The 25,454-nt window shown below is 43.7% G+C and overlaps 1 protein-coding gene across 7 annotated transcripts in view; it reads right to left on the bottom strand.

The window, feature by feature from the left end:
- ccdc33 (coiled-coil domain containing 33) overlaps window positions 1–24,900 on the bottom strand; it is a 272,241-nt gene extending 247,341 nt beyond the window's left edge. Inside the window, exons 1-4 of one of the 7 annotated variants that reach the window (XM_072552976.1) lie at window positions 24,733–24,900; window positions 23,918–24,282; window positions 21,291–21,736; window positions 18,256–18,423 (exon numbers count right to left, since the gene is read on the bottom strand). In XM_072552976.1, the coding sequence (XP_072409077.1) occupies window positions 18,256–18,423; window positions 21,291–21,736; window positions 23,918–24,188 (885 nt within the window). In that variant the 5' untranslated portion in view covers window positions 24,189–24,282; window positions 24,733–24,900. Of the gene's footprint in view, window positions 1–18,255; window positions 18,424–21,290; window positions 21,737–22,165; window positions 22,191–23,917; window positions 24,283–24,732 lie in introns of those variants that run through there. The other 6 variants (XM_072552975.1, XM_072552972.1, XM_072552973.1 and 3 more) reach the window with 6 other exon arrangements.
- Between the last annotated feature and the right edge of the window lie 554 nt (window positions 24,901–25,454).

Here is a 25,454-nt window from a genome sequence, read left to right as displayed (position 1 = left end):
TAAATAAATAAATATTCGCTCATATCAAATGAACTATATGATCTTGACATCTCAGGTAGTGCTGTCTCTACATGAATAGAAGACTGTAGACCAACAGTCAATCCCTTAATCAGTTTCATTGACAGCCATTCTGCAATATTTCTTCGTAAGGAGCATCCTCTGTAAGGATTGCAGGGATAGGGTAAGGGGTGAGTCTGGGTGGGATGCTCTTCAGAAGATTGGTGTGGACTGAATGGGCTGAATGGCCTGCTTCCACACTGTATAAATTCTATCATTCTTTGATAAAGAGAACTCAAATGTTAAGATAAGAACAGGAATTGATGAAAAAGCTCAGCAGATCTGGCAGCATCTGTAGAGAGAAATCGAAGTTAATGTTTCAGCTCCAGTGAGCCTTCCTCAGAACTGAGTTTCTGTTTTTGTTTCTGATTTCCAGCATCTGCAGTTCTTTCAGTTTAAATTATTTGGATTTTTTTGTTAGTTAGAAAACAAAATGTTATGGCGGTGGGGAAGGAAATGTTCATTTTGTGAGCAGTCAAGAACTATCCAATCAGATAATGGAGTCCATTGGTTTTCCAATCAAGCAACCAACAGGAGCAGATGGTCAGGATGTTTGATTCAACCATGTAAACTGCAGTAGAGTCCCTACAGTGCAGAAACAGGCCCTTCAATCCAACAAGTCCACACCGACCCTCCAAAGAGTAACCCACCCAGACCCATTCCCCCAACCCATATTTACTCTTGACTAATCCACCCTAACCTACATATCCCTAAACGCTATGGAGCAATTTAGCATTTCCTCCCACATCTTTGGACGCAGAAACGGGGAGAATGTGCAAACTCCACATAGATAGTCACCCGAGGCTGGAATCGAACCCAGGTCCCTAGTGCTGTGAGGTAGCAGTGTTAACCATCAAGCCACTGTGCTGCCTCTGAAGATGTTCCAAAGAACAGACCAAGGGGCTTAAAATGTTAATTCTGTTTCTCCCTCCACAGATATCGCCAGACCTGCAGAGTTTCTCCAACACTCAGGAAGTGCAGCCTGTACATGAATAGAAGACTGTTAGACTAACAGTCAATCCCTGGGCCAGTCAGTTTTATTTAGAGCCATTCTGCAATATGTATTCCCTCAGAGCCTCATCTGTAAGGTTCCCAAACCTCCAGGACTATCCTGCAGTCTACAGGATTAATTAATCTCCTGAGAACACCATGATAAGGTCAACAGGCTCCAGAGTTTCTCCAATACTTCCTGTTTTAAAATTAAGGCGGTGGGGGTGGGGGGAGGGAGTAATGTCCTAGTGGTATTATCGTTAGACTTCTAACCCAGAGACCCAGATAATGCTCTGATGAGCCGGGTTCAAATCCCCCCACAGCAGTTGGTGTAATTTAAACTCAGTGAAAATCTGAAAGTGAGGGTCTAATGATGACCATGAATCCATTGTTGATTCATTAATGTCCTTTAAGGAAGGAATCTACTATCCTTACCTGGTCTGGCCTAAGGTGACTCCAGGCCCACAGCAATATGGTTGACTCTTAACTGCCCTCTGGGCAATTAGGGATTGGCAATAAATGCTGGCCTGGCCAGAGATGCCCCTCATCCCATGAGTGAGGTTTGAAAAAATTAGCATAGGAACAGTTTTCAGGGTTACAGGGAAAAAGGCAGGGTGCTGGCACTGAATTCAAATGATCAGAGAGTGCAGGTACGATGGCCTGTTTCTGCACTGTATCAATTTCTCAGAGTTTTCTTCAACATTATGAGGACGCATGTGATAGTCCTGATGTGTATGGCCGAGAGTCACATGGAGACCTCGAACCAACTTTATATTTTTCGGCAGCGCCATCTATTCTCGGACCTGGCTCACTGGGCAGCGTTCCCACTGTTGAATCTGATCATGTGGCTCAAATCCCTTTTTTTAAGCACAGGGCGCTCATTGCCAGTGGAGCCCCACACACCAACACCCGCACATCACCACAAACAAGCCAAGAGAGAGGAAAAAATAGCTTGGCCAGAAAATCTTGATCCAGCATTAAATGAGTGGTGATGCCATCTTTCAGCTGAGGTATCTAACAGAGACCTTGACATCTCTCAGGTGGACCGTAAAGAGTGCTTGGTAATGTTTTGGAGAAAGATATTTTGGAGATGTCAAACCCTCAACTATTAAGGAAACAGCTAATTTGGCCTTTAGCTGGATGTGGGATCCATGTGTGAGCTGCTGTATTTCCAACATCATTATGACTCGACTTTGAAATCCCAAGGACATGAAAGGCGCTATAGAAATGCAAGTTCATACTTTTCCCACAAGGAAGAAACCTATACTTTCTAGCATGTTGCCTTGATATTTTTCATGAATATCATTATCCTCCTGTTCTTTAAAGTTAAAGAAATGAATTACATTTTTAGAATGTTCTACAAAGACTCGCAACTTCCTTTCATTACGGATTTTGCCTATTGAGAGTTTGAAATATAAACGGCAAACACTAATAATCCCTTCAGGGCACCAGTTTAGATTATCACTGAGATTTCAGAAGCAATTTGCAGAATACATTTTTTCACCAACAGAGTCCAAAAGTCACTATCTGAGAGACTCAAGTAATAACTCACATCTTATCTGAACCCTCACAGGAAATATTAGCTTGGTACATTATTTAAGGCAAGTTTCATATCCTGTGCCCACATTAAATATTCTACAGATCTGCTCATCTCTAACTGTGCAAATGAAACACCTCAATCTGAGAATGAACCAGGATCTGAGCAGAGACAATTAAGGAGAGATCAAATTGAGATAGTTAAAATGATTAAAGGAGTTGGTAAGGTAGATATAGAGCTACTCTTTTTAGGTGCTTGTGGTGCAGTGTTAGTTTCCCCACTACCTCACAGTGCCAGAGACCCAGGTTCGATTCCAGCCTTGGGTGACTCTGTGTGTGAAGCTTGCACATTCTCCCCGTGTCTGCATGGGTTTCCTCTGGGTGCTCCAGTTTCCTCCCACAATCCAAAGATCTGCCGGTTAGGAGGATTGGCCATGTTAAGTCGCCCATTTTGTCCAAGGATACAGTGGTTAGGTAGGCTAACCGTGGGAAATGCAAGGGTACAGGGATAGCACAGGGGGATGAGTCTGGTTTGGATGCTTTCAGAGGGGCCGGTGTGGACTTGATGGGCCGAATGGCCTGCTTCCGCACTGTAGGGATTCTATGATTCTAAGTTTCATCCATTTCAGAGGTGTGTCATGCCATCTCTGAACTGAGTTGATTAAACATAGTTCAAGAATCTCTGGTCGAGCAACGCAGAGCCGAGATTTCAAAATTCGAACTGGTTTATTCAGGGTGAAATCTGTAACAGTTAAAGGTCGTGGAAATCTTGAATTCTAAAACATTGCTCTCCCAGTTTCCTAATTGACCAGACTTCAAAAGTTAACACACTAGCTTGTAAAGTGGTTTGAAATTCCTGCGGCTGGGCTAAGACCTTGTACATCTAAGTTTGTTCTTCCCTTGAATGAGGAAGTGGTTTCTGAATCTAAACTGAATAGTTTGAGCGGAATCAGAATTTGGATGCCAGTTGACACTCGCAAATGATTTTCAAATGATCCAACATTCCATTGGGCATTGAGTTGATTCATTGTGATGTCAGTAACTTGATTCTGAAATGTGTTACATAGAATTTTGCAGTTCAGGAAACAGACTGTTCAGACCCAGATGTTTGTGCTCCACATCACTCTATCTCAGCCAACGGAGACATCTTTCTCTTCCCTTCATGTACTTGTTGGGCTTCCCTGTAAATGAACCTGTGATACTCACTTCAATGCCTCAGAAAGATTAGATTACCTACAGAGTGGAAACAGGCCCTTCGGCCCAACAAGTCCACACCGACCCTCCGAAGAGAAACCCACCCCCCCCCTATATTTACCCCTGACCAATCCACCCAACACTACGGGCAATTTAGCATGGCCAGTTCACCTGACCTGCACATCTTTAGACTGTGGGAGGAAACCGGAGCACCCGGAGGAAACCCACGCAGACATGGGGAGAAGGTGCAAACTCCACACAGACAGTTGCCCGAGACGGGAATCGATCCCGGGTCCCTGGCGCTGTGAGGCAGCAGTGCTAACCACTGAGCTACTGTGCCGCCCCCAAAAGGCAGCAATTCTACTCTTTTCTGCTCCCAACATAAAACTTTTCTCCTGAATTTCTCACTTCTCTCGGGCATGGCCAATGACCTAGTGATACTATCGCCAGCAGTCCCTCTGAACAACGCTATTACTCCAGAGACCCAGGTAGTGTTCCAGGGTCCAAGACTTCAAATCCCAATATGGCAGATGGTGGAATTTGAATGTAATAAAAATCTGGAATTAAGAGTCTAATGATGACTGTGAGAGTCTAATAATGATCATGAAACCATTGCCAATTGTTAGAAACATCCATCTGGTTCATTAATATCCTTCAGGGAAAGAAACTGCTGTCCTTATCTGGTCTGGCCTACATGTGACTCCAGAACCACAGCAATGAAATTCACCAAAGATTCTCAGACAGCACCATTATAACCTCTCAGTTGTATTACAGTCCTTTTTGCCCTGTCTGCAGTGCCTCCTGGGTCTACATTATTAACAGTAACAATAAGGGCAGCAGAAAGAAGGACCGCTACCACCTGCAAGTTCCCCTCCAAGCCAGTCACTGTCCTGATTTGGAAATATATCGCCGTTCCTTCATGGTCGCTGGGTCAAGATCCTGGAAATCCCTCCCTAAGGACATTGTGGGTCAACCCACAGCAGGTGAACTGCAACAGTTCAAAAAGGTAGCTCACCACTACCTTCTCAAGGGCAACTAGGGACGGGCATTAAATGCTGGCCCAGCCAGTAACACCCACAACAAGCTTTCTTAAGACTCTTCATGTGGATGCATTGGTTACAAAGGCCCAACAATGTCTCGTCTTCCTCAGGCAACTGAGGATATTTGGCATGATGCAAACATCCTTGCCAACTTTTATAGGTGCGCCATCGAGAGCATTCTGTCTGGATGCATGACTACCTACCGAAGGGCCTGTTTCCACTCTGTATGGCAACTGTACCATTCAAGATCGTAGCTGGTTACAGAGAATGGTGAACTCGGCCGAACAATCACAAAGGCCAACCTCCCATCTATAGAATCCATCTACCAGGCCCCCGGTCAAGGAAAGGTCACCAGCATTCTCAAAGATCCATCCCACTCTGGCAATATCTTTCTACAACCTCTCCCATGGGGAAGAAGGTACTGCAGCCTGAACACACACCAGCCAGTTTCAAAACGGTTTCTACCCTACTGTTATTAAAATACTGAATAAGCTTACAAACTCTTAATGTTCGCCTGCACCTGTGTTTTTGTTTTTGCTGCTATTTACCTATTAGATACTTATCTATGCTACTTAACTCTGTAATCTGCCTGTATTGCTCGTGAGACAAAGCTTTTCACTTTGCCTCGGTACACGTGACAATAAATTTAATTCAATGCAATTCAATTCAGTCCCACAAATGAGTTTTAAAAAAAACACCGAAAATTGGGCGCTATGCTAATCTATTGTTGAAAGGCTTCAAGCCAGCTATGTTCCAAATGCCAGCCAAGAGGCTCAAACTTTCACTGATAGCCCCCTTGATATCTGACGATACAATGGGCTCTAAAAGCACAATCCTTGCTGCTCCTATGAGCAGTAGCTCGGCAAATAGCCCTACAGTTTGTTGCTGTCTAGTTACTGTCAACACTGATGAATTAGGCTTTCACTTGAGCAGAATGCTATCCACATTAATTCAGAAACACAATCACTTAGACTGTTAAAGGATAAATATTACATGCAGTCCCTGGAATAAAATAGCCCAAGATAAATAGTTTTTTTATTACAGTTGTTCACACAAGCTATACCACACATCTATATTATATTTCAAACTATTTCATGGTATGGTGAAATATTTTAGTGGCAGCATTACGTTGTGGAGATATTATCCCCAAAATTACTGCACAGGATACAATATGTGAAGCTGAATGCGTTTACACATTGTTCTGGATGTTATTTTAGTGCAGGCTTATCCCATTTATTTCAAATCTCTTTAGGCCTCCCATAAAACAACATAGCAATGAAAGCATTGAGTAAGCATCGTTGATGTTGCAATCCTCTACAAATCATTCGTTGCACTCCAAGCTTCTGTAAAATGTAATGAGTCGGCACATTACACAGATGTTATACAGTGGTTACATACATTATACAGAGAAAGATTTCCTCTGTGACTCAATGAGAACTCGGTTCGCTGGGAGAAGGTCACAGGTTCAGAAGGCTTACAATTTAGGTTGACGCTTGAGTGGTCTGTTGGATTGTGGGCAGTACTGTCTTTGGGATGAGGTCAGAAATCACACAGCACCAGGTTATAGTCCAACAGGTTTATTTGAAATCACAAGCTTTCGGGGCACTGCACCTTCATCAGGTGGAGTCTGTCTTTCCGTCTTCACCAGACGAAGGATCAGTGCTCTGAAAGCTTGTGATTTCAAATAAACCCCTGTTGGACTATAACCTGGCGTCGTGTGACTTGTGACCTTGTCCACCCCAGTCCAACACCGCCACCTCCACATCATGGCTTTGGGATGCAATTTGAAACTGTAACCCTGTCTGCCCACTCAGCTGGATGGAAGCCAATCCCAGGCCACTGCTTTGAAAAAGGGACGGGGGTGTTCTCTCCAGGGTCCCTGTCGCTCAGCTGTTGGGTTACTTTGAGATAAACTAGCCCTCATCTATCACTGACCTCGCACTGCCAATTTAACAACAGTGTGGGGGGCAGGGGAGGGGTGTGGTGGGGTGGGGGTGTGGGGGTAACCTGACAAAGACTGCAGCAGTTCAAGAAGGCAGCTCACGACCACTTCCACCTCCAGGCCAATCCCAGATGCCAAATAAACAAACATCCGAAGTAAGAAGATTTTGTAGGCGAAAATGAGGACTGCAGAGGTTAGAGTCAAGATTAGAATGGTGCTGGAAAAGCACAGCAGGTCAGACAGCATCTGAGGAGCAGGAAAATCGACGTTTCGGGCATTCCTGATGAAGGCTCCTGCCTGAAATGTCGATTTTCCTGCTCCTCGGATGCTGCCTGACCTGCTTGCTAGGAAGATTTTGTGCTGAGTAACAATTAACATCTAGATATGATATTTTACACAATAAATGCTACAAAGGATTATAAGACTAATTTTTACACATAAGTTTTGCACTATATCACAATCATCCTGTCGCACTTTCCACGTCACAACACTGACAACATCCTTGTTATTAAATAAGGTAGACTTGCATTTATGTAGCACCTTTCAAAAAGCTTTACAGCCAACAAAGTACTTTGTACAGCGGTGACCCTGTTGTAGTGTAGGAAGTTCAGCAACCAATTAGTGTTCCACGTACTTCCACAAACAGCCTTGTGATTGTGCAGCAAATCTCTTATATTTTGTGTTATTGATTGAGGGACAAATGTTAATCAAAAAAAAGCCTTGCAGAAGATGTAACCTCCAAGCTGTTTTAGGCCTGTCGGAATATACAAGATAGACACACAAACTGAAAATTCACTTATAAGCTCATCATGCTGAGTACAGTGAAACTCCATTATTACACAGTCACGGGGCTCTGAAAACAGTGAGACTGCAACGTAATTGTCAGAGTATTGGGGGGTGGGGCAGAGGTGTGCTGGGGCCAAGGGACAACTTGGGTCAAAATAGGTACATGGGGGGATCATTGATCAACAATCTGTCCTGATCCACCCCACATTGACATGACAGTCAAGAAAACACAACAATGTCTCTACTTCCTCAGAAGGCTAAGGATTTTCAGCATGTCCACAAAGAATCTTACCAACCGTTACTGATGCACTATAGAAAGCATCTTATCTGGAAGCATCACAACACGGTTTGGCATCTGCTCTTGCCAAGACCTCAAGAAGCTACAGAGAATCATGAACACAGCCCAGTCCATCACGCAAACCAGTTCCTGATCCACTGATTCCATTTAGACTTCCCGCTGCCAAGGAAAAGAACCGACATAATCAAACACCCCTCCACTCTGGTTATACTCTCTTCCACCCTCCTCCATCGAGCAAAAGATATAAAAGTTTGAATACACGTACGAACAGATTCAGGAACAGCTTGTTTTCTGCTGTTATTAGACTTTTGAACAGACCTCTCAAATGTTAATTCTCTCTCTGCACCTTCTCTACAGCTGTAACACTATTCTGCACTCTGTTCTGCTACTCTGATGCACTTTGTATGGTACAATCTGCCTGTAAGGCATGCAAAATAATACGTTTCACTGCACCTCGGTACATGTGACAACAAGAAATCAGTCAGTCAATAAATAAGGCAGGATTTGAGTCCATCCAAAGAGGCAATCAGGTTGAGCCATGGAGGGAGCTGGGAGACCCCACTCTATTAGCCAATATATTGATCCTCAACATATTATTAATATAATTGAGAAAACAATTAGATATTAGAATGTTATAGATATATAATTATTATTATTGAAATTATCCACTGTGTGGGATACAGGTAAAGTAGTGTTACTTCTGCAATTATAATTACTTATGCAAGGTAAATGAACTCACACCAGTGTGTAGTTGTTTCAACTAAGAGCTGAGTCAACTAGAATGCAAACTATGTGGAGGAAATACATAATTGTTTTTGTATTAGCTAAAATTGTATGCAAGAATGAAACGTGACTGCAAAACAAAGGTAGTTGTTACAGACAAATAGATAAGGTGCTGTGAGGATGTAGGTTAAGCCAGATATGCTTGCGCAAGCAGTAGTTATAAGCATCTGTTTCCCACATTTAGAGAAACACAGGAACAAACCCCAATTAGAAGGTCACAAGGATCAGTATGGTTGGGGAAAGCACAGATGGAGGGGGTAGATAATACCTAACAATGGGCTACAGCAGGATGTGGTCAAATGGCCTTGTGAGGGCAGAAATAAGCATTTTGTCACAGATAAGGCCGGATAAGGCAAGAGATAAACAGGAGTAATGGGCGGCGGTCTTAGAGAAGTGGAAGATGTAAACGGGGAGGAGCAATGGGATAAAATAAAAGGAACCAAATTACATAAATATCGTGTATTCGTTGAATTCAGTGTGTGTGTGTGTCCCTGCCTTGTAGACAGTGGACATCGCACCCTCTTGCAAGGGTAAAATAAATGCCACGACTGATTCAGATCTTGTCTCGGACTGAAATTATTGAAGTGAGTGGGCTTTGTTTCTCACACACTGTATGTGTCAAATGTCACTGTTTAGGTTCATAGTCCAAACACTTTGTTTTTAAGCTTCTTACAGCTGTTTCCATATGAAGAAGCGCTGAATCCTGCTCTGATACCGCGACCAACGTTTTCTCTAAACTGCAAGAGTACAGGGACACACGGTGATCTGCAACACACTGCGCAATGCAGCAGGCAGGTGGCACATAATATAGAAAAGTTTGACAGAACTTTGGTCCCTACCCCTCACTACATTCATGTTTACCGCCTTGTTTCAAGCTATAGCACTGGCTTCCCAACCTGTGTGTACTGAGGGACAGCAAAAGCCTTCATGAACTGAATGCATTCATCACCTCCTTAGATTAGATCCCCTGCAGTGTGGAAACAGGCCCTTTAACCCAACAAGTCCACACCGACTCTGAAGAACAACCCACCCAGACCCATTCCCCTACATTTACCCCTGACTAATGCACCTAACACTACGGGCAATTTAGCATGGCCAATTCACCTGACCTGCACATCTTTGGACTGTGGGAGCTCCTGCCCCTTCCCCAAACGCCTGAGGGACTGCTGTGAAATCCCCATTTATTACTCACTGACAGTGCTTCTAGTTTCCTCCTGGTGGTTTGAACAGCAAACTCGACTGTCACTGTTTATTCTACTGCAGCTCATATCTTGGTCTCTCCTTCCTTTACAGCCCCAGTAAACAGGCTGCATTGCCAGGCCAAGCTGTTATCATCAATGTTTACATTGAGCTGTAATCAGGAATTAGATCAGCCGTATCGAAGGGACCAGGAAAACAGCCACGATCCCATTTATCTTCACATACAGCTGAGCACATCAGTGTTCATCTTCATTATAACACTCCTCAGTCCCAATCTGACAGCTGTGGACATTTCAGCTTATTCCCAGCAGATCATTGACCCTTGAGCTGATCCATAAATAAAATGCATTGCCCAAGGTTGTGGCTTCAAGTGCCACAACAGAGACTGAAACATGTTACCTAGTGCTGGCACTCCAGTGCAGTGCTGAAGGAGATGCTGCACTGTCAGACGTGCTGTCTTTCAGATGAGCCAGTAAACCAAGGCCCGACCTTCCCTCCAAGCTGAAGGTAAAAGAGACCTTGGTGCTATTTTGAAGGACAGCTGGAGAGTTCTCTCTGGTGTCCTGGTCAATATTTAAACCTTAATCAAGACCACAAAAACAGATTATCTAGTCAATTATCACATCTCTATGGGAGTCTGCTCTTATTACAGTCTCAGTAGACCCCAGTGCCATTGTTAGTTTTTTTGAGGAATCTGAAACTTTAGAGTTTACTTGAATTAAACCAACAAGGTTTAAACTTTTACCAGGATCAAAAATATTGAATATTAATAACTTAATAGTCAGTTATGATAAAATATTAGAAGTACAATGAACAGTCACTTATAGGGTGACATGGTGACTCAGTGGTTAGTACTGCTACCTCACCGCTAGGGATCTGGGTTCGCATTCCAGTCTCAGGCGACTGACTGTGCAGATTTTGCACATTCTCCCCGTGTCTGCGTGGGTTTCCACTGGATGCTCTGGGTTCCTCCCAAGGTTAGATGGATTGGCCATGCTAAATTGCCTGTAGTGCTCAGGGGTATGCAGGCGAGATGGATTAGCCGTGGGGAATGCAGGGTGGGGATGGGGGAGTGGGATGCTCTTCAGAGGGTCAGTGTGAACTTGATGGAACAAATGGCCTGTTTAACAAACTGTAGGGATTCTATGACCTAAACCAAACTTCTGAAATCATATTTCTTTCCACACCTACTTGATTTAGCATGTAATTCAAGTCAGACATTTGCCAGAAATTGGAAAGTTTAACCATTCGATCTGAGGACTGTTTCAAAGGTGAGATTTCCTCAACCTTCTGCACTGTTAGGAATCTTTCAGTTAAGAAGAGTTTTAAACTCTTTTTTTTGCCAACACACCAGATGTCAATTGAATCATTTTGTAAGAGATGTTTCCTCAACTAAGTTTGTTCAAAAACTGAAAAGCAAAACTTAAACTTTTTTTGCTACCCTCACAATCTACTCACTCCCATAATTAACATTCTAGTTGTCACTGCTATTCTACTGTTGATCTACCAGGCAACCTGGTCAAATATTATTTATAGAAAGCTAGATAATTTACCAGAAATACCCTTTCAAAGAACTTAAAGGGACCATCATCACCATCACTTAAAGCAGTTCTCTTTCCACAACAGTACGTAAGCACTGCACAGAAATTGGTTGCTGCATTTCTGATATTTGTGGGCGGCATGGTGGCACAGTGGTTAGCACTGCTGCCTCACCGCGCCAGAGGCCTGGGTTCAATTCCCGCTTCAGGTGACTGACTGTGTGGAGTTTGCACATTCTCCCCGTGTCTGCGTGGGTTTCCTCCGGGTGCTCCGGTTTCCGCCCACAGTCCAAAAATGTGCAGTGTAGGTGAATTGGCCATGCTAAATTGCCCGTAGTGTTAGGTACAGGGGTAAATGTAGGGAATGGGTCTGGGTGAGTTGCGCTTCGGCGGAGCGGTGTGGACTTGTTGAGCCGAAGGGCCTGTTTCCACACTGTAGGGAATCTAATATTATGACACAGACTGGGGTCAGTAAGCTCGGTTGGGCTGGTTTGTAATGCAGAGTGACATCAACAGCATGGGTTCGATTCCTGTGTCAGGCTGAGGTTACCATGAAGGCCTTGCCTTCTCAACTTCTCTCCTTGCCTGAGGTGTGGTGACCCTCACATTAAACTACCAGTCGGCTCTCTCTAATGAGAGAGCAAAACACTAAATGCTGGAATCCAAAGTAGATTCCACTTGGGATTCCAGCACCTGCAAGTTCTTTTTGTCTCTGACTAGGTTTATTTCACTGTGAAGTCTCTTCAAAGGATGCCCACTTTAAAGGAGTTCTCTGGCCTGTCTACTCTCTAATGAGACAGCAGACGTCTGGGACTATGGCAAAATGACCTTTACACTTCAAGGACAGTCCATTGGCTGTAAAATGCTTCAGGATGTCCTCAAGTCATAAAAGATGCTCTGGAAATGCAAGCTTTTCTTCTCTAGCAGAGACACTAATCCAATCACAGCAGGCAGTGATACTTTTTCCCTTTCATAAACTATTTTTATAATTCTCCCTCCCTCCTGGCTCTCAATGTACTAGCACTACAAGTCAATTATGCGGCAAACACTCACAGCTCATTGTTTCCATAGCTGCAGCAGTTAACTACTGTTTTGGTGTCTTCTCTGAATGTAAATCGAAACAACCTTTTAACATTTCAGCTGTCACACGGCTTAATCATACAGATAATTAGAGATAATAGGCAGGCGTTAAAAGGTATTTTGTACAAGATCATAAAACCAAGAGGGTAGAGCATTAGTGACTTATAAAGAGCCTCTGAACCTTGAGTTTATAGCTTTAAACTTCCCATACACGTAACAGCAGCGTCGTTTACTCTCCAGTGAAAAATGGACTATTATCTCCCACCTCCTTTGTCGCTGCATACACTGCATTAAAAAAAAGCTTGAAAAGTCATTGATCAGAAACACTAACCTACCCTCCCGCATTAAGCACATACGATGTGGGAATTGTTGAGTCCCACAGCAAAGTAGGAGGACATTCAACCCATTAAACATGTGCCAAGCAGAAGCTACAGAAGCTTGAACACATGCACCAACAGGTTCAAGAAAAGCTTCTTCTCTCCTGTTGTTAGACTGCTGAATGGACCTCTCTAATTTCAATCTAATGTTGATCTTGCTTTTGTGTATCTCCTGTGCAGTCGTAACCTTGTATGCCACACTCTGTCCAAGCACCTTGTGTCCTTGTTTGTTATGATCTGACCATATTGCTCACAGCACCAAACTTTTCACTGTACTCAGGTAAATCTGATAACAACAAATCAAATCAAATCAAATCAAAAGAGCTCTCCAATCTGTCCTAATCATCTTTTGCCAGTTTCCTACAAGTTTCCTTCACAAACATTCATCCATTTGCCATTGTATCTGGTTCCACCAACTTTTCAGGCAGCACATCATACCCCACAGTGTCAAAAGGTCTCTGCATTTCTCCTCTGGGTCACTTGCGAAATTTCTTTTTCTTACTCTTTCACGGGATTTGGGCGTCACTGGCCAGGCCAGCATTTGCAATCATCCCGAATTGGCCTTGAATGGAGTAGCTTGCTATGCCTTTCAGAGGGTGGTTAAAGGTCACCTGTGGGTCTGGAGTTACATGTAAACCAGACCACTCAAGGATGGCAAATTTCCTTCCTTAAAGAGCACTGGGTTTTCACAACAATCGATTAGAGTTCGCATGGTCATCATTACTGAGAGTGGCTTTCAAATTTATTTTTAATCATCGAATTTGAGGAGACTGTGGCATGACAGTGATATCACCTAGATTACACTAACCCCCTGACTAAGACTACCAATTTGGAGAAATGGGTTCATACCCTGTCAGGTGGTATTTGAAATCAATAAATAACATTGGAATATAAAGCGATGCCCAGCAATAATGACAATGCAACTACCATCCAATGTCATAACAACTCATCTGGGTCACCAATGGCAGTTGAAAAGTGTGGCACTGGAAAAGTATGGTAAGTCAGGCAGCACACATGGCCCTCAAGGAAGGAAACCTACCAGCCTTACCCGGCCTGACCTAGATGAGACTCCAGATCATTCTCTGTAATTAGGGAGAGCAGGACACTCTGTTCAAGGGGCAATGAGGGGTGAGCATTAAAAGCTGGTCTTGTCAACAAGGCTAGACCTGATAACAATGGCAAAAGTGAGGACTGCAGATGCTGGAAACCAGAGTTTAGATCAGAGTGGTGCTGGAAAAGCACAGCAGGTCAGGCACCTTCCAAGGAGCAGCAAAATCAACGTTTCGGGCAAAAGCCCTTCATCAGCCATTCCTGATGAAGGGCTTTTGCCCAAAACGTCTATTTTCCTGCTCCTCGGATGCTGCCTGAACTGTTGTGCTTTTCCAGCACCACTCTGATCTAAGCTCTGGTAACAATGGCAGACTTCCTCCCCTAGAGGACATTAACAAACCAGATAGGTTTCTGTGACAGTTGACAGTTCAATTGCCCATTGTTGAGGTTAGCTTTCAGATGCAGAGCTTTTCTTATTAGTCAATTGAGTTTTTTTTAGCTGCTACAGTGGGAATTGAACACACATAACTCCAAGGATTGCTAGTCCAGTAACGTTATCATGTCCACCAACATTGCCTGTGCTGCATTGAAAGGCAAGACTTCACATTTATCGCAACCTCACAATGTCCTGCATTTCAACAGTGACCCATTTCAGAAAATACTTTGTTGGCTGTAAAGCACTTTGGGTTGCACTGAATTCATCAAAGGTGCTATGGAAATTCGAGATTGTTTTTATTCACTCACAGGATGTGGGCATTGCTGGCTGGTTCAGCAGTTATTGACTGTCTCTGATTGCCCTTTGAAAAGGTGATGGTGAGCTGCTTTCTTGAACTGCTGCCCTTCACATGCTGTAGGTACATCCACAATGCTGTTACAGAGGGAGTTCCAGGATTTTGACCCAGTGACTCTGAAGGAATACCGATATGCTTCCAAGTCAGGATGGTGAATGGCTCGGAGGGGAAATTGCAGGGGGTGGTGTTCCCATGTATCTGTTGCCCTTGTGCTTCTAACACTAGTCACGGGTTTGGAAGGTGTTTTCTGAGGATCCTTGATGAATTTCTGCAGTGCATTTTGTAGATAGTACACACTGCAACTGCAGAGCATCAGAGGTGGAGGAACTGAATGCTTGTAGACATGATGCCAATCAAGTGGGCTGTTTTGTCCTGGATGGTGTCAAGCTTCTTGAGTGTTGTTGGAGCTGCACTGGTCCGGCCAAGTGGGGAGTATTTCATCACACTCCTGACTTGAGCCTTGTAGATGGAGGACAGGTTTTAAAGGAGTCAGGAGATGAAGTACTCATTGCAGGATTCCTAGCCTCTGACTTGTTCTTGTAGCCAGAGAATTGAAATGATTTGTCCACTTCAGTTTCTGGTCAATGGTAACCTAGCCAATGTTAATTGTAGGGGATTCAGTGATTGCTATGCTGTTGAATGTCACAAGGATGATAGTCAGATTCTGTCCTGTCAGAGATGGTGATTGTCTGGCACTTGCTTTCTGCAAAATCTAGTGAGGTGCTAATCAAACTGGGAACCATGAGGAAACAAATTTAAATCTCTTTCGGAATGCTTCTAACTCCTGTTCCTCCAGAAGTAAGTTCACAATCAACAGGCTACGTGGATCTATAAAGATTTTCGGAAAGATTTCAGGCAATGACACCAGGTCTCAGCAAAAAATTACTATTTCTCTGCAAAACCTGCAGCCACTGAGGGCCAGGGTGGTGCGAGGTCTGAATACTGTCAGCAACCACACGCAATAAATGTTAGTTCTCCCAGCGATGTGCACATTCTTCACAATAAATAATGAAAATAACAGAGAACAATCCAGATTGCACTTTAGCCTTGCCATTAGGAAAAGAATCAGACGGGGTTGGGGCGGGGGAAGGGAAACTAACCCATAAATCCAATTATTTTGTAAGTGACTGTCACAAGGTTCATTGATTACAATTTGCCAGTAAATGAGGTGAGATTGATCTACTTCAACGTGTAACAAGCGCTCCCTCTTCTTCGGCAGAGGTTTTACAAAATGCCTTTTCTGTGAAGGCAACATTTCAAGGCCACATCTTTTAATTGAAAAGGGAAAAGCATTGTACAGATGAACAGAGGCCCTCACCATCTGCCTTTGCCTCCTCGATGACTGTGCTCCTCCTTTCTCAATGCTAGGCAGAAAAGGTTCAGCTCTTGCCCTTGTTGATTCCATTCTGCACACCTTCTCCTCTTCCCTGACCCTCTGGCGTCCATACTCATAGCTGCCAGATGCCCTCTGATCCTGACACTGCATATCGAGAAGGATAGTTTGTCAGTAACTACAATAGGATGGCCTAATCACCAAATCCATTCCAGAGACCCAGGTCATACTTTGGGGACCTGGGATCAAGTCCCACCTTGGCAGATGGTGGAATTGGAATTCAATAAAAATTCTGGAATTAAGAGTCTAATGAAACTGTTGTTGATTGTCAGGTAAAGAACTCATCTGGTTCATTATTCTCTAGAGAAGGAAACTCTGGTTTGACCTACATGTGACTTCAGCAAGGAGGTCTTATAGAAACACACTAAATTAGGAAGGGACCAAATAAGATAGAAGCAGGGAAGTTGTTTCCACTAGCGGGCAAAACTAGAACTTGGGGCCATAGCCTCAAAATAAGGGGGAACAGATTTCGGACTGAGTTGCGGAGGAACTTCTTCACCCAAAGGGTTCTGAATCTGTGGAATGCCATGCCCAGTGAAGCAGTTGAGGCTACCTCGTTGAATGTTTTTCAGGCAAAGATAGATAGAGTTTTGAACCAGTAAATGAATTAAGGGTTATGGTGCGCAGGCGGGTGAGTGGAGCTGAGTCCATGAAAAGATCAGCCATGATCTTATTGAATGGCGGAGCAGGCTGCAAGGGGCCAGATGGTTGACTCCTTCTCCTGGTTCTTTTGTTCTTATGGAGACCAGCAGCAACGCTCTTAGAGTCACAGAGTTGTACAGCATGGAAACAGACCTTTCGATCCAACTCGTCCATGCTGACCAGATATCCTAAGTTAATTAAAAACACCTGACCAATTAGGGATAAATACTCAATAAATATGGACAATGTCCATATACCATGATTGAACAAAACAAGTAGCCATCAAACAAAATTTTGGCAAGTCCATGTTTATGTTTCTCTTGAGTTTTATTCCACTCACCTTCACCTTATCCTATCAGCACCCATATGGTCGGACTAACTCCCAATGCAATGTTTCTAAACTATTCCCTCAGCTGCGCATGCTTCGGTCCCTCAACGCCCTTTCAATAATAATGGGGCCTGAACTTCAAAGCCTGGGTTTTACATTGGATGCAGTGCCCCAACCACCCGGTGGAAAATCCAAGGTGAGCCCCCTCCATTTAGCTGGTCCTCCCTACATCCCAATGTACAGCCCAGCACAGCCTCGTGGGAGAGGTCCTGTCTGCGAGAGCTGCCCCCACCTCATCTCCAACCCCCACCCAAATCAAAGAGCCGGCTGATCTCCAGTCTCAACATCGCCACTGGGATCAGTGGCCGCTGCTGGGACTGCAAGCTGTATGTGACAGAAGCCCACTGCAACGGAACACATCAAAATGAAAAGGCAATGGTATGTTGGTAACTGGGCTAGCAATATAGAGCTCCAGGATAGTGACTGGGGATGTAGGTTAACATCCCAGCATAGCCAATTATAGAACTTAAATTCAATTGTTAAAAGTTAAAATCTAGAATCAAATCAACGGATGACCAAGAAATTATTGTCAATTGTTATAAACAATCATCTATTTCCCTTTAGGGAAGGAAATCTGCCATCCTCACCTGGTCTGACCTACATGTGGCTCCAAATCCACAGCAACATGGTTGTCTCTTAACTGCCTTTGCCCGAGCAAGCCACTCAGTTTAATTCGCGATGGGCATCAAAGGTTAGCCTTGCCTGTGATGCCAAATTCTCAATAAAAAAAAGGAGAATTTTAAAATCAAGATGTTAGATGGGCAAGAAGCCAGCTGGGGGTCAGCGAACACAGGGGGCGATGGGAGGGACAGGACTCACTGTTCAGCAGAATTCTGGATGAACTTGTGTTTCCCTCAAGTGAGAAGTGCCCCACCCCCAAGCAACAAAAATAAACTACCCATCTGATCCAGGTAAGATCCAAGCAACACTAATATCCCCAGCCTGTTAGAGGAAAAACTTCCAGATTTCTACTACCTCTCATGTGAAAAAGAATTTCTCGACGTCACCGTGAACAACTGATTTCAAAACTGCGTCTCTTCCTTCTTGATTTCTTGCAGATGAGCGAATCACTTGCCCAAACACCCTTTTAAATCCATTCAAATCTCAAACATTTCCGTTGGATCACCCCCTTGAACTGCCAGACCCTTGAGAATCTCCATGGCGACTCACGTGTGTGTAAGGAGGTCCTTCAGGCATCCTCACAGGAGTACCTGCAGGTGATGAAAGATGGAAGCTGGAATCACTTGGCAACCGTTGATGGCGAGTGCACTCCTCTTCTAGACTAGGAGATGGACTTTCTTCAGGAGGTTCCTGATTGGTTTCTTCTGCAGTTCCAGCCTGTGGGTGAGATGTTGGAAAGAAAAATGTTAGAAACAGTAAATGGTTAAAATCTTGGCCCTTCCTTCCCACCAGCTCTGAGCGTGAACTGTACACCATGGGCTGCAGTGGTTCATGAAGGCAGGTCATTAGAGATGGGCAATAACTATTTTTTCAGGCAATGATGCCCTCACGCCATGAACAAATATCAATTGAAAGAGACAGGGAGCAGTTTTCGTCAGGGTCCTTCAGATAGAAGATGGACCTGGCAAGTTTTGGCAAGAAATTCCCCAACACTGGCTAGAGAGCAGAAACTTACCATTGTAAGCAACTAAGACAACATTCTGTACCAACAGTCCCTTTGATATCAGTGACCATCTCATCTGTAGGGTGGTGGTGGTCTGGTGGTAATGTCATTGGACTAGTAATACAGAACCACAGGCTAACGTTCATGGGACCTGGGTTGGAATCTCACTATGACAGATTGTGAAATTTGAATTCAACAAAAATCAGGGCAGCACAATGGTTCAGTGGTTAGCTCTGCTACCTCATAGCACCAGGGGCCCAAGTTCAATTCCAGCTTCAGGTGACTGTCTGTGTGGAGTTTACAGATTCTCCCCGTGTCTGCGTGGGTTTCCTCTGGGTGGTGTGGTTTCCCTCCATAGTGCAAAGATGTGCAGGTTAGGTGGATTGGCCATGGGAAATTGCTGTGTAGTATCCAAGGAAGTGCAGGCTAGGCAGGTTAGCCCTGGGAAACGTGAATAGGGTTTTTTTGGGGGGAGGTAGGGGGTGGGTGAGATGATTATCAGAGAGGGTTGGTGTAGACTCAATGGACTGACTTGCCTCCCCATGTATTGCAGGGATTCTATGGAAAGGCCAGACTAATAATGATTTTGTAACCTCTGTGAATGGTGGTAAAGAGCTTGTCATGTTTACTAATGCCCTTTAGAGAAGGAAATCTGCCAATTTTACCTAGTCTGGCCTACATGTGATCCAGACCCACAGCAACGTGGCTTCCTCTTAATCTCTTGAAATGGTCCAGCAAACCATTCAGTTCCAGAACAATTAGGGATGGGTAACAAATGCTAGCCTTGTCAGCAACACCCACATCCCATGAACAAATAAATGTAAAACAAACTGCATTTGGCTATTTGAAGCCTTGTTTCTTAATAGGCATATTCGTCATCCTTAAAATTATTTACGAACACTCAGCTGGTATCTGTAATGCTGAAGCTAAAATCATACAATTGTCTTCTGGTATTTGTAAGTATTACATACAAGTGTTAGGCAGAAGCTAAGCCAATGTGTGGCCAAGTCTTGTCCTTTGTGATGAAGAAGAAGATCCTAAGATGAAAACAACTCAAAACCATCAGTGGAGGTTTAATACCAACATGTGTCAACACAAAAACTTGGTTTGCAGGTGCAGCAGGTAATTAAGAAGGCAAATGGAATATTATCCTTCATTGCTAAAGGGATGGAGTTTAAAAACGGGGAGGTTATGTTGCAGCTGTATAGGGTGCTAGTGAGGCCACACCTGGAGTACTGTGTGCAGTTATGGTCTCATTACTTGAGAAAGGATGTACTGGCACTAGAGGGGTACAAAGGAAGTTCACTAGGTTGACTCTGGAGTTGAGAGGGTTGGCTTATGAGGAGAGACTGAGTAGATTGGGACTATACTCATTGGAATTTAGAAGAATGCTGGGGGGTGGGGGGGGGTGGTCTTATAGAAATATATAAAACTAGGAAGGGAAGAGATAAGATAAAGGCAGGGAAGTTGTTTCCATTGGTGGGTGAAACCAGAACTAGGGGGCACAGCCTCAAAATAACGGGGCGCAGCTTTAGGATTGAATTGAGGAGGAAATTCTTCATCCAAAGGGTTGGAATCTGTGGAATTCCCTGCCCAATGAAGCAGTTGAGGCTACCTCATTCAATGATTTTCAGGCAAAGATAGATATAGTTTTGAACCAGTAAATGAATTAAGGGTTATGGTGCGCGGGCGGGTGAGTGGAGCTGAGTCCATGAAAAGATCAGCCATGATCTTATTGAATGGCGGAGCAGGCTGCAAGGGGGCAGATGGCCTACTCCTGCTCCTTAGTTCAAAGGATGGTTAAGAGTTAATCATAACTTGTCATTGGAATCACAGGTAGATCAACCCAGGTCAGGATGGTGTGTTTCTCAGAAGATGGAGTCCTGCCAATATCAATGACATTTTTTCAACATAGTTACCACCTTCTGAAAGATGTTAGGAAAAGAGTTGGGCTTTCAAACAATCTTCACACAAGAATAGCGGAAATCTAAAATTCTCTCCCAAAACCCTCCTGATAGACCGAGAATTGACTCAAAATTTCAAAACCCAGATGAATAGAGTGTTGGGTTTCTTTCAGCATTCTTTGTTACATTCTCTGTCACCATGTCCTCTCCCTTTCCCCCATTTCAGTGGGGTAGTCTGTTCTTTCCAGTCAGGAAGTTAGATACACCATTGACCTGCCATTCTCACATTCCGATCACTGAATCTGCTCTATCAATCCCCTTTCTCCCCAGCACTCCACCTCCCCACTACTGCATTAAAGCTGCCCCCTTCACATTGTGTATCAACTCTGATGAAGAGTCATCTAAACTCGAAATGTTAGTTTTCTCTCTCTCCATGAATGCTGTGTGTTCAGTCATGAATAGAGTTTTTTGAGGCTTGGCTCTTAAGGGTTAAAGTATAGATCAGCCATGATCGAAATGAACAACAGTAGTACGGGTTGTAAAAGCTGAAAGGCCTACTCAGACATTTATATCTCACATAGCTACTTCAACAACCTAGATTCACAATCCTTCTTCCAACTGGAGACACATCTCACATCAATCAAATGGAAACGCCATTGATATGTTCAGCTCTTTACCTGAGGGATGGGTGAAGGCGATGCTGGTGTGGGCACCCGTTGTTGTGGTGAGGCTATTAAAGGTATGTCCGGCTCTGGCACTGGGCATGAGCCTGGAGCAGAGAGGTCAGGGGACCCTCCGGCCTTGCTCGGCAGCATCGAGGAGTCAGTCCGGGACACCACGCCCTTCGGTTGCCGCACCTCATGAAATGACACGTTACAGGCCATCCTCCCACAATGCATCGTGAGCTCGTCATCCTGGACACGCAACAGGGCCAGGATAATGCTGTAACAGTAGAAGTCTTCGTTTTCCTTCGCAAAGATGTTTATCCTGGGGGCGTTGGTGCGAGGATAGATGGCAAAAAAGGCCTCCCCTTCCTTTGTTCCACTGTTCAGGGAAGTGCCAATTACTCGAAAGGCTTCAATACGTAACCGTACGTCATGGTTCTTATCATTTTGACAGTAACCTGTAAAACAAAGAAAGGTTTTGCATTTTTCTTCGCTGCACTTTCCCAGAGCTTAGATTCTCTGAAAGTACTGCAAGATTAATTAAAGTTATGATTACAGTTGGAAACTTGGGCAGTCAATTTACATACAGCAAGCTCCCTTTAACAACGGTGAAATAAATAAGATCATCTGTCTTGGGTGCTGGTTTTAGGATAAATATTGGCCCAGATATTGATGTGAACTCTGATCCTATTCTCCAGATAGTACCAATGGGTCTCTCACATTCAGCCAAGATGGACAGGACCTCAGCTTCCTGTCTCATCTGAAAGACAGCACCTCCAACAACGCTGCAGTCACTCAGTGCTTTGTTGGGGTGGCAGGCTGGATTTTATACTCAGGTCTTTCAACTGGAGTTTAAACCTAGCACCAGAGACAAGGGTGTTACTCACTGAACCACATAAGGAATTGGTATTGTGCTGAAACATCTTAATGCAGGAACCTTCACAAGCTGCATAGCATCCAACGACTGAATATTGATTATCGTTGGAGACTGTGACATGACCAATAGTGTACATGTGTTTTCTCCCGCCTTCTTTTTGCACTAATGAGCAAATAAACATCAAAGTACCAATGAGGCGTAAGGAGCCAAGTGACACACAAATACATGGATTCATTCTTAAAGAATTGAAACGTTGGTGGCAGATTTTACAATGCTGGTGAACTATATCTAACCTGTGTAGCTCCTCCCTCGCAAACAAAGACAGTCTGAATCACATGGTACATATCATGGCATCATATCAGCACCAGTCAATTATACAGAAAATACAGCCTTGCCCATTTAAAGGTTTACCACAACCTTGCTCAGACTGGTTGTTCAAGGCTTCTTCAGCTGAAGTCAACGGAAAGAAATTCGGAAGAGGTTTTCAAATGGAAGGCCAAGCAGTGGATTGGAGTTCTAAATTTATTTCATATATATAGTGCAGTAAGAACAACAATGACTGGAATTGATATAGCATCTATAATATAGTAAAACATCCCGAGGGGCTTCAAAGAAACACTATCCGACAGAAGTTGAGCTGACACTCATTCGACATTACAAAAGCGATGATGGACGCAGTTTTAAAGAAGGACTTAAAGGAGGAGAGTGGGGTTAAAAAAAACCAAGTGGTATAAGGAAGGTATTCGCAGACCGTGCCTGGATCAGGGCCTTGGCAGTCTGAGATCCCAGGAGTGAGCCTTACATGGGGATGGAGGCTCCCCCCAACATCTGCCACAGTGTCGAGAGCAGGGGAGATGCAGCCAGTGCGCCAAAGCAGTAGAGATAGAGCCCGTGTAGGAAGTGCAGTCCCAGTATAGCTAAGCACTTAAGAAAGACAGTCATGATTGAACTTTTAGCTTTAGTTCTTTACTTTTCCACTCAATACCAGGAAGGACTGCAATGTTTAACTTTTAACTTTCTTCTTTATTTCTTTCTACGCTGTTCTTAACATTTTGTACCTAGGTACTTGTACCTAAGATGGTGCCATGTGTGGCGAACATTGTACACTTTTCACTGTACTCCTGTCCTTGAGTACATATGGTAATAAAGTCTAAATCTAAAACTAAACTTAGAGCTCAGGCAACTAACCGTAGTCACCACTGGAGGAGTGTTAAAATCGAGGACACCCAAAGGCCAGAGTCAGAGGTGTGCAGACCTCAAATGTTTGTAGGGCTGGAGGAGGTTACAAAGTTAGGGAAGGGTGAGGTGAAGGGGGGATTTGAGGATAAGAATAGGGATTTTCAATGGAAGCATTTTTTAACAGGGTAACAAAGTCAGTTTGTGAACACGGGAACAGTGGGCAATTGGAACTTGTTGCGAGTTTAGGTTATGGATAACAGAATTTGGAATGAGCTCAGGTTTCCAGTGGGTGCAAGGCAGAAAAGGCAAGCCCTGAAAACTGTGGATGGGCCCCTCAGTATTTGAGAAAGCAATCTGAGCACCATGAACCTTCATCACATTGTTGTCTACAAAGGGCAATTACTGGCCCAGCACAGGTCCCTTGAACAAAAGAACTGCATTCTTTGAATCATAAGTTACAGGAGCAGAAGTTGGCCATTCAGTCCAGAGTCTGCTGTCCCTTTCAATAAGATCATAGCTGATCTCATCATCCCAACTCTATTTTCCTGCCTTTCCCTGTAACAATAGTCAAAAATGATTTTACCTTTAGGAAGCCTGAAAATAAATTTCTTTTTGAGAACAGCCTGGATTTCATTCACATTGGTCTGTTCAATGACATCAGTGACTCCAGTGTTGGTGGATAACACATCACCATCATTCACCTGCAGCCAGACTCCCGTCCCAGACCCTTCCAGAAGCGGGTTTTCCACAGTCAGTCTCAAGATGTAATGTCCCACCTCATTAAACTGAACATTGACGATTTCAAACTCAAAGTCGAGCTCCTTATCTTCAATTCTCAACTGGGACCTGTGCATATTTTAGTCTTTTTTCTTGTTTGCAAAGACGTTTTGCAACTACTTTCCCCACTTCAAACGTCAAAACAGAACGACTCTTGGATTGAAGCAGGTCCTATTGCAGAGAGAAAGAGAGAGAGAGAGAGAGAGAGAGAGATAGTTAACTGTTGCTGCCTTTGAGTGATCTGACAGGAGCAACATTTCCAGGTCACAGATCTTTTTTATTTCAAAAACATATTTTATTCATAAAAAATGTCTGCATATTTTACACATACACACACACGTGTACACACATAGTCATAAATGCAGTTGAGCTCTGTCTAATGCATATTAAAACAATGAACAACATTGGAGTTTGACTCTAACCAACAAATAAACCAAAGGCATCTCTTCCTTGTACAAGACTATATTTACATGCATTTAAGGCACCAGGAGGGTTTGATAACTGACAGACCCCATTTAACTTTAGCAGAAAGACAGATCCGAATGGTTTCCTCTGATCCATTCTTTGGAAGGATAATTATAAGCAACAGAACAATTCCTAATTCAGACGGTGTAACGTTACCTGTGCCTTGACTGCAGGAGGAATGCTGCTTCAAATGGGATGATAAACAGGCACTTTGTACTGAAATCCAAGAGCAGCCCTTGATCTCACATCGCTTGTTTTCAGTTTGGAAATGCGGTTCACACAACCTGCTCAGTTTGTTGTCGTGAATCTAGGCAGCAACCACCAGCCAATCAAGCTGCTGCACAAAACAAACAAAATAGACTTCAAAGTCAATGGATTATGTGTCTTATAATAACCACGGTGATGTGTTATACAAAGGCCGGTTCCTTTAGCTGCCAATGTTAATCTTTAAACACACCTTAAAAGTGCACACAGTTAAAAATGCAAGGATCTGGGTTCTGTCTTATAATTTCAAACTTTGCTTTGATTGAATTTACCCAAATGGCAGCTTTATATCTCTTGATTAAAAACTCCATCCAGTCTGGCAAACTCTGGGCCCATTCCTTTGCTGACTGTAGAGTCATAGAGATGTACAGCACAGAAATAGACTCTTCAGTCCAACTCGTCCATGTCGATCAGATATTCAACATTAATCTAGTCCCATTTGCCAGCATTTGGCCCATATCCCTCTAAACCCTTCCTTTTCATGTACCCATCCAGATGTCTTTTCAGTGTTGTAATTGTACCAGCCTCCACCACTTCCTCCGGTAGCTCCTCCTGTGATTTGATGAAGGAGCAGCGCTCTGAAAGTTAGTACTTCCAAGTAATCCTGTTGGACT

This window comes from Chiloscyllium punctatum, chromosome 33, assembly GCF_047496795.1.
Source record: "Chiloscyllium punctatum isolate Juve2018m chromosome 33, sChiPun1.3, whole genome shotgun sequence".
Lineage (NCBI taxonomy): Eukaryota > Metazoa > Chordata > Chondrichthyes > Orectolobiformes > Hemiscylliidae > Chiloscyllium > Chiloscyllium punctatum.
Note: the sequence above shows the minus strand (reverse complement) of the source record. Positions and strands in the feature narration are given on the sequence as shown.